This window comes from Sitodiplosis mosellana, unplaced genomic scaffold (assembly GCF_009176505.1).
Source record: "Sitodiplosis mosellana isolate CC-2019 unplaced genomic scaffold, AAFC_SMos_1.0 Smas_scaffold_1, whole genome shotgun sequence".
Lineage (NCBI taxonomy): Eukaryota > Metazoa > Arthropoda > Insecta > Diptera > Cecidomyiidae > Sitodiplosis > Sitodiplosis mosellana.
In genome coordinates, this window is record NW_022595244.1 from 19951442 (window position 1) to 19966011 (window position 14570).

General features: G+C 37.2%; 5 protein-coding genes across 6 annotated transcripts in view; 4 read left to right on the forward strand and 1 right to left on the reverse strand.

Moving 5' to 3' along the window:
* LOC129580435 (glycogen [starch] synthase) lies at window positions 1-4870 on the forward strand. Its single transcript, XM_055470870.1, has 7 exons — window positions 1-166; window positions 2051-2359; window positions 2442-3394; window positions 3468-3747; window positions 3833-3875; window positions 3944-4200; window positions 4310-4870. Exons 2-7 carry the CDS (start codon window positions 2051-2053, stop codon window positions 4544-4546), a joined length of 2079 nt encoding a protein of 692 aa, XP_055326845.1. The 5' UTR covers window positions 1-166; the 3' UTR covers window positions 4547-4870.
* A 285-nt stretch (window positions 4871-5155) lies between these two features.
* On the forward strand, window positions 5156-8696 carry LOC129580436 (succinate--CoA ligase [ADP/GDP-forming] subunit alpha, mitochondrial). 2 transcript variants are annotated; one of them, XM_055470873.1, is made up of 8 exons: window positions 5215-5346; window positions 5488-5553; window positions 6408-6871; window positions 6993-7277; window positions 7348-7423; window positions 7489-7612; window positions 8174-8333; window positions 8441-8696. In XM_055470873.1, the coding sequence occupies exons 2-7, from the start codon at window positions 5517-5519 to the stop codon at window positions 8187-8189; spliced, it is 1002 nt and encodes a 333-aa protein (XP_055326848.1). In that variant the 5' UTR covers window positions 5215-5346; window positions 5488-5516; the 3' UTR covers window positions 8190-8333; window positions 8441-8696. The 2 variants fall into 2 exon arrangements, with proteins under 2 accessions (XP_055326847.1, XP_055326848.1); XM_055470872.1 differs by lacking the exons at window positions 8174-8333; window positions 8441-8696 and having other exon boundaries at window positions 5156-5346; window positions 7489-7928.
* Window positions 8631-10479, reverse strand: LOC129580437 (polycomb group RING finger protein 3). Its single transcript, XM_055470874.1, has 6 exons — window positions 10203-10479; window positions 10008-10139; window positions 9763-9915; window positions 9395-9681; window positions 9253-9303; window positions 8631-9153 (listed from the first exon to the last, which is right to left on the reverse strand). Exons 2-6 carry the CDS (start codon window positions 10111-10113, stop codon window positions 9079-9081), a joined length of 672 nt encoding a protein of 223 aa, XP_055326849.1. The 5' UTR covers window positions 10114-10139; window positions 10203-10479; the 3' UTR covers window positions 8631-9078.
* Window positions 10480-10659: 180 nt separating this feature from the next.
* Window positions 10660-12784, forward strand: LOC129578755 (cyclin-J). The gene is made up of 5 exons (XM_055467828.1): window positions 10660-11085; window positions 11162-11349; window positions 11432-11575; window positions 11642-11869; window positions 12054-12784. Exons 1-5 carry the CDS (start codon window positions 11072-11074, stop codon window positions 12302-12304), a joined length of 825 nt encoding a protein of 274 aa, XP_055323803.1. The 5' UTR covers window positions 10660-11071; the 3' UTR covers window positions 12305-12784.
* Window positions 12785-12822: 38 nt separating this feature from the next.
* The window catches only part of LOC129580462 (uncharacterized), a 3060-nt gene continuing 1312 nt past the window's right edge, over window positions 12823-14570 (forward strand). The window contains exons 1-3 of the mRNA XM_055470904.1: window positions 12823-12955; window positions 13034-13741; window positions 13836-14568. Of these exons, the coding sequence (XP_055326879.1) occupies window positions 12836-12955; window positions 13034-13741; window positions 13836-14568 (1561 nt within the window). The 5' untranslated portion in view covers window positions 12823-12835. The remainder of the gene's footprint in view (window positions 12956-13033; window positions 13742-13835; window positions 14569-14570) is intronic.

A 14570-nucleotide genomic window follows, 5' to 3' on the forward strand; every position in this document is an offset into this window, starting at 1 on the left:
CTGCCACATCGAAAATCACATCGACATTCTGTTAGATTTTTTTTTTTTAATTCCAGTCAATCAATTCGGTGACACTGTTTAGCAAGTAATTTTATTGACTAACAATTGTTCAGTGCAACTGTGACCTGAGACGAATTCAATCAACTGAAAACAAAATCAAGAAAAGGTCCGTGTTTAAAAGAGTTTTTTTTTGTGCGTTAAATTCACAATAGATTCAGATCATTGAATATGATCTGATTGGAGATTTGATTACAAATATAATCTTGTTTTTGCTTTTGGGATTAACATAATCGTTGTGTTGAAATGACAAATTTCAATTTTGGTTCATTTCTATTTGATATTTTTCGAAAGAAAAAAACACTCAAATATCAAACTATAAATGTTAGGCGAGCAAAACATTTATTAATTGAAGATTTTCTACCGGAAAAAAAATTTCTTATCGCAGATTATTACTTAACAAACGATAATATAATATTTGATATAGAGTGCGATGTTTTTGCCTATTTATAGTGAACTCTCAGTGAAAATAACAAAACAACGAGTGTCTCAGCTGAATGGCATCTAGGGCTAGTTAATGACCTTTATTTGACTTTTATTTCAATGCTATGAGAAACCGAGAAAAAGAACTACGGATTCGGCGACACACTGTTAACCGCTTTGAATTCGTGTGTCACTTCATACTCGGCTGTACCAATGTATGCGTACATTGAATTCTCAAGTGCGTGTTATGGCCATGAACGAGACATGAAAAGAAAGCAGGAAAACTCGGCGGTGGCGGCGTCGTTGACGACAACAACAGATTCGCTCACACTCAGTCGACTGTGTTTCAAAGGCTGTTGCTTCGTGTTTTTTTTTTGTCATTGCCCTCTCTGCACTGCGATGCATTTAACATCTTGTCGTTTGAATATTTCTCTCTTTTTTTTTTTGTTGCAATCCAATTGAATAATACACAATTGGACGACCGACCGCTCAGAAACTGCTTCTCGTGCAAAATGATAAGTTAGTGAGTTTCATCATTATTCTATCCGCGGCAAATTACATTAATGTTCGAGATAATGAATATTCTTGCCTATTAAAAAAAAATTGAATTGTAAACATTTCGTCGCGATAGTGGGGAAGAGCCGTTTAATTAATAGAGATAAATCGCAATCACTTTAATCGTTCTTATTTCTCTCGTTATCTGCTCGTGTGCGGTGCAATTAAATGAAAATATACAACAAATTCAGAGTCGGATGAACGAGGAAAGAAAACTAAATATAGTTTAGTTGGACCGCGAATTATCAATTTGACCCACTTCGAGCTGACATTCTGGTTTAATTGTCATTCACGCAAGAGCTCACCTCCCATCGCAGAAGATGCAAAGAAAAAGAAAACCCGGAAAAATACTTGAAATCGATTGCGGCAGATATTTTTTCCTGTGTCACTTCATTTATCATTTCATTCTGCGCATTATTTAAATACCCGATCCAACGATCAAACACACCATGTGTTTATATCGTTTTCGAAATTAGTTTTACTCGGTAGTGCGCATTGCGAATAGAGAAATGGTGTAATTTCAAGGCCCTCGAAAGACTAATCAGCACGAAAATACCGAATGTGAAAATAAAAATAAACATAAAGTTGATGCAAAGAGGCAGGCGAGCGTACGCATGTATATCGGGTGATATACGTACATGCAGCGTGATAGTGTAGATCGCGTCACCGATGCCGTGGTGTATCGCGGCTGGCGCGTCGGCATTATTCAATCAAATGTATCGTTTGTATAGAAAACCGCTTGACGATGTCGTCGTCGTCGTCGTCGTCGTCGACGACTCCTTGCTCTGATCCCCAACCAGATTATTTTTAACATCATTTCTAAACAAAAAACGAGAATCACAAGTTTTTCTGTTGACAATATGCATGTTTCGCAATTAAAAGCGCACAAATCTGATATTCTTTTCTCTTCGTTCGTTGTTTTTCATCCAACAATCACTTATTTCCTTGATTTGTTTTCGTTTTTCTTTGATATGCTTGCAAATTGTATTGTACGTCAATTGGGTTGCATAAACAGATGAGCAAGAAGTATTCTCGCGCTGAATCAAAAACAGATTTGTTGGACTTTTTGGATCGTGGCCATTCAGCAAATCGTGAAAACCGATGGACGTTTGAGGTCGCTTGGGAAGCCGCCAATAAAGTCGGCGGAATTTACACTGTGATTCGATCGAAGGCGTTCGTATCGACTGAAGAGCTGGGTGAATTTTACTGCTTGTTTGGTCCATACAAGGAGCAATGCGCTCGTACTGAGGTTGAAGAATGCGATTTCCCACCGGGCAATCCCTTACAAGGCGCTGTAAACAATTTACGCGCTCAGGGTTACAAGGTTTGATATTGAACTTGATTAAATTTGTTTTGTTTTTCTTCTTCGATTAATTCAAAATGAAATCTCTTCCGTATCCTATTAGGTTGTTACGGGAAGATGGTTAGTGGATGGTAATCCTCAGATAATCCTTTTCGATATTGGATCGGCCGCATGGAAAATGGATACATTCAAAAATGAATTGTGGGAGACTTCAAGCATTGGCATACCACATTTAGATGTTGAAAGCAATGATGCCGTTATTTTGGGCTACATGATAGCCGATTTCTTCAGAGAATTCACTCATTGTTTAAAAGAGTATACAGAACAAAATGGCTATGGTCCACCAAGAGTTGTTGCACAGTTCCATGAATGGCAAGCTGGTGTCGGTTTGATTGCTGTTCGAACCAGAGGTATTGAAATAGCCACCGTATTCACTACGCATGCCACTTTGTTGGGCCGTTACTTGTGTGCTGGCAACACAGACTTTTACAATAATCTCGATAAATTCTCGGTTGATGATGAGGCCGGAAAACGTCAAATTTACCATCGATATTGTATCGAACGTGCTGCCACGCATTTGGCTCACATTTTTACAACCGTCTCAGAAATTACCGGTTACGAATCGGAACATTTGCTGAAACGTAAACCAGATATTATCACACCAAACGGATTGAATGTTAAGAAATTTTCGGCCATTCACGAATTCCAGAATTTGCACGCCATTTCAAAGGAGAAAATCCACGAATTCACACGAGGCCATTTCTATGGTCATATCAATTTCGATTTGGATAAAACACTCTACTTATTCATTGCCGGTCGTTATGAGTTCGGCAACAAAGGTGCTGATGTCTTCATCGAATCGTTGGCACGTCTGAATCATCTCCTAAAAAGTCAACTGCCAGACGTTACCGTAGTTGCATTCCTAATTTTCCCAACCAAAACTAACAACTTCAATGTAGAAAGTCTTCGCGGTCATGCCGTCACAAAGCAATTACGGGATACCATAAACAATATTCAACAGGATATTGGAAAACGCATGTACAACACATGCCTCGGGTAAGATACACATTTTAATGTATTAACATTTAATGTTGACACTAATTGGCGTACTCTTTGGATATATTTTTAGCGGTAATCTTCCAAACTCATCTGAACTGCTTACAAAAGACGAAGTGGTGAAAATCAAGCGTTGTTTGTATGCACTTCAACGCACTGGCCATCCACCGGTCACAACACACAATGTAGTTGACGACTGGAACGATCCAGTTTTGTCATCCGTTCGCCGTTGCCACTTGTTTAATACGGTGCACGATCGTGTCAAGATTGTCTTCCATCCAGAATTCTTGAATTCAACCAATCCACTATTTGGCTTGGACTATGAAGAATTTGTACGCGGTTGCCACTTGGGTGTAAGAATCGCTTCAATTGAAATATTATCAAATTATTCGCTGTATCTCGAAATAAATACCGTTTTTCTTCTTTCGAATTGAACAGGTTTTCCCCTCATACTATGAACCTTGGGGATATACTCCTGCAGGTAAGGACTCACATTGTGTCTATTCAAATTTCAAATGAAATCATTTATTTCGCATTTTCTCAAAATAGAATGTACTGTCATGGGTATTCCAAGTATTACAACCAATTTATCTGGTTTCGGTTGCTTCATGCAAGAGCATATCGCCGATCCAAAATCGTATGGCATCTATATCGTAGATCGTCGATACATCGGCTTGGACGATAGTATCAATCAATTGTCTACATTTATGTTTGACTTCGCCAAAATGAGCCGTCGCCAGCGTATCATTCAACGTAATCGTACCGAACGTTTGAGCGATTTGCTCGACTGGAGAAACTTGGGAATTGTAAGTGGATATGGTTTATGTGTTGACTTGAACTGAATGTTAGTTTTAAATTGTATTTTCATGAAATTTTCTTTCTAATTTCGCATAACTTTGTTATTCTTTTCAACAGTACTACCGTGAGGCTCGTGTGAAAGCTTTGAAAGCCGTTTATCCAGATTATGTGGACGAAAGTGGCATGGAATATTTGGAAAGTAACTTCAACTACCCAAGACCATTGTCAGCTCCACCATCGCCATCATCATCGCGGCACACAACACCCCATGGATCACGTCATGGATCAGACGATGAGGATTCGGTTGATGATGAACTTGAGCTGAAAGAACTTGGAATTCATAATAATCATTAAGACCTTTGGGAGCAGCTAGTTTGAGCATGTAGTTAAGAATTTGTTGCAATTTTTGAGTGACTTTGTCATTTGAACCGTTCGATCCAATGCGGAAAACTTGAAGAAATCCTTGGCGAGTCTGATATTGATTCAAGCCAAACAACATCGAATTCATTTGATACAAATTGGATGCTCAAGAGCAATTTAGGAATTAATTTTTAAAAATAGAAACATTCTCGTTAATGCATTATGCAGAAACCGTTTGAATCAATGTCATTCGCGTCGAACAAATACAAAAACCGTTGATTACAGTCTTCGAACTTTATTCAAGAGAAAAAAAACAAACACACACTATTTTTTAGCGCAAATATTAGAGAAAGAAAATGTCATAATTGTACATACACATAAAAAATCTGTATTTTGATTCTGTTGAAAATAAATGAGCGATTTAAGATTTTAATAAAAAAAAAACTGGTTGTAGCTTTTTACGTAAACGTGTATACAGCTATAAGTGAGATTGATGCGATTGTTTACGGTATATATTCGCACATGATTTGTTGTTTGTGCTTTAATTGATTGCGATTGCACCAGCAGCAGCAGCAGTAGATCTGATAGCAGTGTAGTCAGAGCAATGAGTGTGCGGCTGGCATCGAACGCACCCTACTGTCGTAGCGGGAGCGCAAGATATTTAAACGCACCCGACTATGTTTTGCATTGATTCATACATCGACCGCGATATGTCACATGAATTTTAGACACATACGCTGAGCAAGTTGTTCTTGACTGACAGTATCGCAGAACACTTCCACCGTACCAATAGTGTAAGATTTCAATCATCCACTTTATTTCTCTAAATTTCATTCGGTGTGTCGCGATTTGAACCATTGTCATGCATAGAGCCTAATTTTTATATCAATTTGATTTAAACCATTTGAACGGTGATCATTTGTTCTATTAAACAGGTATAGAAGAACATTGGTTTAGGAAAAAAATGGCAGCCTCAGCTAGGATATTTCGGCACGTGAAAGGTAAATACGATAAAAAAAATTATATAATATGTGTTCTTTTGAAAAATCGAATCCAAGTGTTACGCGGTCGAAAGGGGCAATCGGACAATCGGAATAAGTGAATAAAAAAAGTGATGATTGACAAATTGTTTTTTGCCTCTCCATTCGATGGAATTCAAAGTTCACAATCGCAACATCGTCATACGTTTGACATTTTTCGCTGTGATATGATTCGTACATATGTGCACAAATTTTAAGCAATTTGCATTGAATATACGCTCAGCCTCAATTCGCAAAGAGAAAAAAGAATTTATTGTGAAAGTCAAACATATACATGCATGGTTTATTTTTGGTAATAGGAGTTTGATTTTCGATTGTTTTGTTTGTGGCATTAGCCTTTTCGCTCGCTTGTTCTTCTTTTTTGTCATTGAACTTATTTTTTTTCTGGCGATAATACATGACCTGCATCACAAGTGTTCACTTTTGTTTGATACGTCTTTTTCATTAACCAAGTCATTACGTCTCTTTTTGATTACATCAATTGATTAGCCCAATGATTAAAATCTTTTATAATTAACCGGATTTTATTGCTACTGGGACGTACAGAGGTTTTAATTCAAATAATAAAATAATTAACGGGGGAGAAAATAAAATGAACATTATAAAATACATTTTCAGTATTTCAGTGTGGTGATTTAATTTCAAATTTTCACTTTTTGACATACCATTTGTTAGGTGTGTCATTTTTTATACAATTCTCGTTCGAAATAACATTGAAAAACTAAAAAAGGTGTAATTAGATAAGATAGATGATTTTATTTCCATGTATTTTTCTCTTGAAAATAAATTTCTCATTAAAATATTATATTTTTCAGATGGTTTGAAACTGTCATCAGTGCGAAACTATAGTGTGAATCCGGAAATTTACCAATCAACACGGCCAAACTTGCGTTTGAATGCCAACACAAAAGTGATTGTTCAGGGTTTTACCGGTAAACAGGGAACGTTCCATAGCAAACAAGCTTTGGACTACGGTACCAAAATTGTTGGTGGTGTTTCACCTAAGAAAGCTGGCCAGGAGCATTTGAATTTGCCGGTATTTGGTACCGTTCGCGAGGCGAGAGAAACAACAAAAGCCGATGCTTCAGTCATTTATGTTCCTCCACCGGGTGCAGCCGCCGCTATCTTGGAAGCAATCGAAGCCGAGGTACCATTGATTGTATGCATTACTGAGGGTATTCCACAGCATGACATGGTTCGTGTCAAGCATGCACTAGTTCGTCAATCGAAGAGCCGATTGATTGGTCCAAATTGTCCTGGTATCATTGCACCAGAGCAGGTGAGTTTGCGGTTTTCCATCGGAATTGGTTTCAAAGCAAATTGAGTTTAAATGAAATTAACGAATGCTATTTTCCCACCATTGAATGCAATTGAATTTTAATCGAATAATTTGTTTCCAGTGTAAAATTGGTATTATGCCTGCTGCCGTTCACAAGAAAGGTATCGTAGGTGTTGTATCTCGATCAGGTACCCTCACCTATGAAGCGGTTAACCAAACCACTGAGACTGGCTTGGGTCAAACCCTCTGCGTTGGTATTGGTGGTGATCCATTCAACGGAACCGATTTCATCGATTGCTTGGAAGTATTCTTAAAAGATCCAGAAACAAAAGGTATTATTTTGATTGGTGAAATCGGTGGTAATGCCGAAGAAAAAGCTGCCGACTACTTGTTGCAACACAACCAGGTATATTCGTAATATTTATCTCATCTGAAGTGATTATGAAAAGTAAAAAAATATTACTTATTATTTGCAGGGTATTCGCGCTAAGCCAGTTGTTTCATTCATCGCTGGTTTAACGGCTCCTCCAGGTCGTCGTATGGGTCATGCCGGTGAGTGTTTCACATTCAATTTTTGCACATTTCATTGCAACTAAATCAAAATCATTTCCCATCAGGTGCCATTATCTCCGGAGGCAAAGGCGGTGCTCAAGACAAAATCGATGCTCTCGAAAAGGCTGGCGTTATTGTTACCCGGAGTCCAGCTCAAATGGGCCGTGAATTGCACAAAGAAATGAAACGGTTGGAGTTGGTCTAATTTCCAATCATCCTAAATAAATAACTGTTTTAACGAAACTCATCAAACATACAATTTCGACACGATTTGTTGACATTCTTTAATCTAAAACTATAAATTATGCAAAATTACATAATAAATGTGGACTTAATCACTATATGTATAAAATATTCTTCATCCTACTGTATGCACGTTCCATGTGAACAAAAACGAAAGATTAAAAAAAAAACACTGAAAATCTCGCCATTTGAATTATTATTGTTGAATGAGTTAATAATAAAAAGAAACAATGCACTTTTTCGGGTCATTTTATGCACAAAATCCATTTGTCATTTGTCATTTCATTCCATTCTCTTCTAACTTCATTCTTTCTGTGGTCATCATTTTGAAACTACTTCCGAAGACAAAGGAAACGGAAAAAAAACCTTGCAACTGAATGTACAGCACTCTCAACTGGAATGCCATCAAAACTGCTCGTTGATTGCAATGTGTCTTGAATTGTTGAATCATTTATTTTGATTTCAATTTCATGTTTCTCCATAATATTTCTCTTATCTGACAAACAGACTGGAAATGATATAAAGCAAATGACAAACTTTTCAACACCAACCACTTGATTTACGTCATTAATCAATACCTAATCATCGATTCTCCTTTCGATGGAAAGACAAGAACCCCTGTTCAATCAAAACATCAATAATTGGACATATCACGGTTTGTAATCATGTAAGTTGGAATGTAACGTTGCACTGTGCGTTGTAGCCTGCGACTTAAGCCAGATTTTATATCAACTTATGCGAGTGTTTTATCTAACTTTCTTCATTTTATTGCAGATAAATCAATCATCATTCTGGAGCTCTCCTCCTTCAAGTTATTCATTCGAATTTAACATCACTGGCTAGTGAACACAACGGCGCCTTCTTGGGATATGGAAATATATTTAAAAATCTGTATATAAAATGAAAATGGTTTTTTTTTCCAAAAATGACTACTTTTGGATATTAGAAAATAAGAAACGTAATCTTTCGTAATACATATTCAAAGTAGATATATTTTCCATTCTATAATACATTCAATAAAACCACTATTCCAAAGTGATTCAGTTTTTTGTTTACTTCTTTCGATTGTTATTCATTTACTTGATGAATGAATCTAAAATAAAGTTTTCATACACATTTACATCGTATCGTGAGCAGTGAACATTTCACTCGTGCGTGTCTCTCCTTTCTTTATACTCTATTACAATATTTTTCTTTTTATATAAACTTTGTGATTTGCTCTCTTATAAAATTAGTTACATTTAGATAGATCGTCATCTTAAAACCAGATGTATTTTTCTCTTTTCGTCATATTTTGTTTTCACAAATTCGTTGGAATTCGGAGTATAATCAGTACACATTCAAAAAACATAGATAAAGGTGATTTTTTTTTCTTCTTCTGAAAAAAAAAATGGGTGATAATGCGATAAATTTTATAGTTCAATCCGCGGTCGAAATTGCAGCCTGAGTGGTGGATCACGGAACCGCCAACGTGTAATATACACAAACTGAAAAATAAATGGGAAAAATATGAATAAGAACACTTTCAGTAGGTCAATCGGAAAGACCAAAGTTTAATCAGCTTTTCAAAATGCTTCAATGTTTACCTTCAGTGTGTGATCCTTTCCCAAAAGTTCATCGTTGCACAATATATCGACCTGAAAGCAAAGTAATTTCAATAGAAAACTTGATTTAGAGGAGAAAATTCTTGAATTAATCACCGAACGAGGCGTACACCGTTTTACTTACCTCTTTGTATCTTTCAATTCCATTTAGCACTTTCTTCGCAACGAATTTCTTGAGATGTGTTATCGTTGCTTGTGAACTGCACCGCAGGAACCGTCGTTTCAATGCACTTAAATTGTTGGTCATGCACTCTAAACACACGTTCACCTGTTCGTCCTGTCGATGGTAATCAGATTCGACGTGTGTTTCATTCAGCCGATCGAAAGCATCGTCTTCAATGTTTTGTGGTTGATCCTTTGGATTCGGTAAATTGCGGCTCTTGTAAAACTCTCGTTCACGTTTCATTTCATCTAAAATAACCAGACATTAATCGTTTAGCATCACCAATGGAGATCAATACTTAGCAACAACAAAAAATCGAAATAGCATACCTCCTTGCAAGTTCGGTACCAATTTGTAAACAATGTCTTGCATGGTTCGGTCAAAGCTAATGTACTGCAGTGGATGTGACTGATGAATGACATTACCGCATCTCGGGCACGTATTGTTCTCCTCCAAATGTTTCACCAAACAACTTTTGCAAACTGAAACCGCAAAATCACAATCACAATTGGATATAATCTTTTTTTTAAATAATTCATTTTTTGTTTAAACAAAAATGACAACGAAAACTTACATGTGTGCAAACATTCGGTGACTGTGGTCGCATCGATAAAGTAGCCGCCGCATATTTCACAAGTGATATGCTTATTCAGCGTATGCAGTTTTATTCGTCGTTCCATCGTTCAATATTTTGTGATGGTGTAGCCTAAAAAATCGATTGGATAATTGTTTGTTTGTCGGACGGTCGGTAGGTCGATCAACCACGAACAAGCAATTGGCCACCTCGACTACTAGTCCGACAAATTGTCTTTCACTAATCTCTCCGTCACAGGCAGAAGGCGACCGTCTACACTGGAAACCGGAACGGAAATTATTCTATTTCAAACTATATTTCTTAACTAAATCAAGCTAAACATTTTATTTAATCACAATGCGTGTTCGGAAAATTGAACTGGAAACAAAAAAAAAATTCTCGTAAAAAAATTGTGTATCAAACAAGAACGAGACGATAAATAAATTACTATCGCTCGCAATGTCAAATGCACATACACGTACATTGACTCATACACACATGCACACACCATCACATTAACGATGGCCAAGTTGGCAATAATGCTTGCTATTCATCGTATGTACGGACTCTCTTTTTTGTTTACATTCATAGAACACTCAAACTACTTGCACTGTGTATATGGATGTGTGCGTGAGCCGAGTTACTTTTCTCCGCCTGAGGTGGCAGCACTGTGACAGCGATACACTGATTTCTTTTTTCACTTTGCATATCGATTGTTTATTTGAAATGACCAATTCGAATGAAATTTGCAACTGTTGCGAAAATATTTCGCAGTTTTGTGCAGGTGTGAACAAGAGAGAAATAGTCGCATATTGCGTCGTCATACACTTGATGTTAGTGTGCGTTGTTGGAATGTATATAGATGAGATGCCCAAAAATGCCGATGTAAATAAACAAACCGTTAGAATCGCACTGTGAAATCGAACATTTGCAAATCATGATGTTCGATGACATTGTTTGAAACAAAAAAAAGGTTACCAACAAATAGGCACATGGCATCGAGAAAATTAGAAGAATAAATCGTAAAGCAGGCCATTTCAACAAAAAAAAATAACATTATCATTATGCTATCTAAGAGGTAGGCTGTCACGATTCGAAAATCATAATCGCATTAATTTTTACAATTTCGTGTATTTTATTGTTTTATTTGATAGCGAACAGTGGTGGTGTACAGAATACACCGAATATGCTGACGAAATTCACGCCATTCTACGCAAACGAGAATATGATCGAATCGGTTTTGATGGGAAAGCGCCTCAAATCAAATGGCGAATGCATCTGCTACAGTATATTATGGATGTGGCAAGAAAGCACGAATTAACGAGAGAAACCGTTCATTTGGGTAAAGTTGATTTGGGAATTTATCGAAATGGAAAACCATTGACTGACTCAGATAAACAACATTTGATTATTTTTTTTCGCAGCAATTTATATCATGGATATTTTTATGGACAACAATATGATTCGATTGTGGCGTTTGTATTTGGTTGCATTGACTTCTATTCGAATTGCGGCAAAATTCATAGAAAAGGATTTTACATCGCCACAAGTTGAGGCACTGAGCGCAAGTATGTAAAATGCGATTAAACAACTCTAAAGCATTGATGGAACATTGATATGAATATTTTCAACAGGTGTCAATTACTCGAAACAAGATTTCAATATTTTGGAGTCGATCATGTTGAAAATGTTTGACTGGGATATTAACATACCGACGGCGTCTACATTCTGCGAGTACTATGCCGATTTTGTGGTCGATGAAACGGACTTTGACAACAATCAAGCATTGTATGACTGTTTTGAAGACTTCAAACTACACATGAAATCACAGGCCATGGACTTCCTGGATTTAGCTCTATTTGGTGAGCATAATTCAAAATGAAATAACATTATCAAGGAAATGCTTTTTGTATAGGCAGAACAGAGTCTATTTATGGTTGTTTGCCTGTTCATTCGATTTTTCCGACAAATTTTATTTGATTTTTTTTTTTTCATTTTGAAAGAAAAGAGCAAACAATTTCATTTCATTTCTCAATATTTTTACAGACTTATCGATGCAGCACGATGTCCAACCATCGAAATTGGCGGCAATGTGTTTGGCAGCAGCGCGATACCATGAATTCAGGCATTTGAAACCCGTGTGGCCCAATCGTCTAATGAAATTGACGGAATACAAGTGGGAATGCATCAAATCCGATATCGTCAAATTGTTTTCCATCAAACTGATACCACGCGACCAATTAAAAGCTGAACTTGACGAAAAAATTAATCAAGAATCAGATCTTGAATTCGACTAAACTAAAAATTGTACAATTGTAATTGTTATGTTTTCCATTCATTTGCATCAACATTATGCATATTGTATAGAGACAACCACTTTGACTGGACTTTGTAAACAAAAAGGGATAACACGTGGCGGCTGTTTTGACACTTTTGCGAAATAGTTCATAAACTGTTTAGAACGCCGGCGCAAAAATTGTCTCCCATATGTATACATCTCTACTGTATAGCTACGTAGGCAATATCGATTTTTCGAATGTCAGTCGCAAAACATTCTGATACAATTCTGGTTAGGGTTGATTATCATTCTTATCAGCGTAGTCAAAGAAAGAGCTCGAAAAAAAAAAAATTCCACACACACCTCAATCTCAAATTGTATGATTTTTCGTTTCGAGATTTCTCGAAATTAGTTAATAAAACACAACACACCATCAATGTCAACAAAGAAAAAAGTGAATTAAATTTGTTACAAATATTTGTAAGTAAAAGAAGCCAAATCTCGCTGCGTAGTTTCTTAGGTAGTTGGTATCATTTTGAATTTGTGCAATATGTTAAACATGAAACCGTACGTGCCATCGACAAAGGTCGCTGTCCGAGAGAGTTTCGACGAAGATCTAAGCGATGATGTTGAAGACGATGTTTTCATTCGCGACGGTAAATCAATCAAAGTAAGTGCAGAAAAAATCGTATTTGACACACATCACCCAAATGTACATATGTTTTGTTTTCCATTGTTCTTTCCGAAGGCGTACGAAGAAAAAGGATTGAAACGACCTTTGATGGCACCCAGACGCCGTTCCAGTAGCAAACCACTGTTGAAACCATCGAAAACACGTAAAGCGATGGCGGCAATATTTCGAAAAAGAAACCATTGCTGGAGATACTGTGAACCCTTCTGCTATGCATTTGCTGCGCTGCTTGTTTTATTACTTATCGCTATCTTAGGTATCTTTTTGATGGCTTTGTTCCCAATGTCATTGCAAAAGTTGAAATCACTGTTCCATGACACCAAACTTAGTTTTGCATTGAATAAAGTTCGCATTGGTTTTGATGCGATGCCAACGGGTCAATTGTTTTTGGGTGAACAAACACCGTGCACACAAATGGCTGTTAGCAAAGTATGGAGCAAAGCATTTACACGGCTCAGCACCGAAAGTCCAGTTAGAACAGTGGACATAAATGGTGATGGGGCCGCTGATATTGTATTGGGCTATGGTGTTGACGACAGCATTCAGTATCAGTCAGAGAGTCATGGAGGTGTTCCGAAATGTGAGATCGAAAATAATGGATACCGTGAAATGATTGCATGTGAGGGCGGAATTTTGGCTTTGGATGGCATCACGGGAAATACACTGTGGCAACGATGGACACCATCGATTGTTTTTTCAATCATTTGCCGAACTGATTTGAACAACGACGCTCAAATTGATTGCGTGGTTTCAGGGCGCGGTGGGGTAAGTGAAGAGTTTGCAACATTGCAGTTTTATTTTTCCCATGAAACTACGTGAATTTGTGAATACATTAATTTTTCTATGTGTTTTTTTCCAGCTTGTTTTAGCGCTGAATGGTAGAAACGGTGATGTTTTATGGCACCTTAGACCGAATATAGTGATTTCAGATATTCCAATGCCGATACCAGTCGTTGATTTGTACACTGTAAATGCAATTAGAGACTTGGACGAAGATTCCGTTCCAGATGTGGTGGCAGCACGAGTCGAAGAGCATCGTTTATCGGATCAAACGTCTATTGCCGGCCATATGCAAATCATATCCGGTCAAACTGGAAAAATCATTCGCACCATTCAAACGCCGAACCGTGAAGAACTGTACGTACCCATTCAAGTTCATACGCAAATCGATGGCACTGAGATGTTGCTAGTGATTACTGGAGGGCAAAACTCTCCGGGAGGAGTTTATCTGATTCCATTAAATACAATCATGGACAATTCAAAGGAGAATCAATTCATTACGGTGATTCGAAGTGAATCATCGGGCTTTATGGTGCCAGCCATCTTGGTGGATTTAAATGAGGATAACGTTGATGACATTGTTGTCTCTTCTTTCAATTCCACGGTGTATGCATTTAATGGTCAAAGTTATGCCACTCTGTGGAACTATACGTTTGCTGATTCGGAAAGTACCAGTTCAATCGTACCAGGTCATTACAACAATGACAATATTACCGATTTCATGGTGAAATATAATTGTGGCCCAGGTTTCCCCGTCTACTATTACTCTCAGACGCAAATCATTAACGGCAAGAATGGAACAAATTTACTTGAT

Coding starts and splice junctions, on each gene's coding strand:
- LOC129580435 (XM_055470870.1), top strand. CDS start 2,051: ATGAGCAAGAAGTATTCTCGCGCTGAATCAAAAACAGATTTGTTGGAC. Junction 2,360..2,441: donor TACGCGCTCAGGGTTACAAG/GTTTGATATTGA, acceptor GTATCCTATTAG/GTTGTTACGGGAAGATGGTT. Junction 3,395..3,467: donor ATGTACAACACATGCCTCGG/GTAAGATACACA, acceptor ATATATTTTTAG/CGGTAATCTTCCAAACTCAT.
- LOC129580437 (XM_055470874.1), bottom strand. CDS start 10,113: ATGGAACGACGAATAAAACTGCATACGCTGAATAAGCATATCACTTGT. Junction 9,682..9,762: donor GGTACCGAACTTGCAAGGAG/GTATGCTATTTC, acceptor TGGTTATTTTAG/ATGAAATGAAACGTGAACGA. Junction 9,154..9,252: donor GAAAGGATCACACACTGAAG/GTAAACATTGAA, acceptor TTTATTTTTCAG/TTTGTGTATATTACACGTTG.
- LOC129580436 (XM_055470872.1), top strand. CDS start 5,517: ATGGCAGCCTCAGCTAGGATATTTCGGCACGTGAAAG. Junction 7,278..7,347: donor ACTTGTTGCAACACAACCAG/GTATATTCGTAA, acceptor TATTATTTGCAG/GGTATTCGCGCTAAGCCAGT. Junction 7,424..7,488: donor TCGTCGTATGGGTCATGCCG/GTGAGTGTTTCA, acceptor ATTTCCCATCAG/GTGCCATTATCTCCGGAGGC.
- LOC129578755 (XM_055467828.1), top strand. Junction 11,350..11,431: donor GAGAGAAACCGTTCATTTGG/GTAAAGTTGATT, acceptor TTTTTTTCGCAG/CAATTTATATCATGGATATT. Junction 11,576..11,641: donor AGTTGAGGCACTGAGCGCAA/GTATGTAAAATG, acceptor TATTTTCAACAG/GTGTCAATTACTCGAAACAA.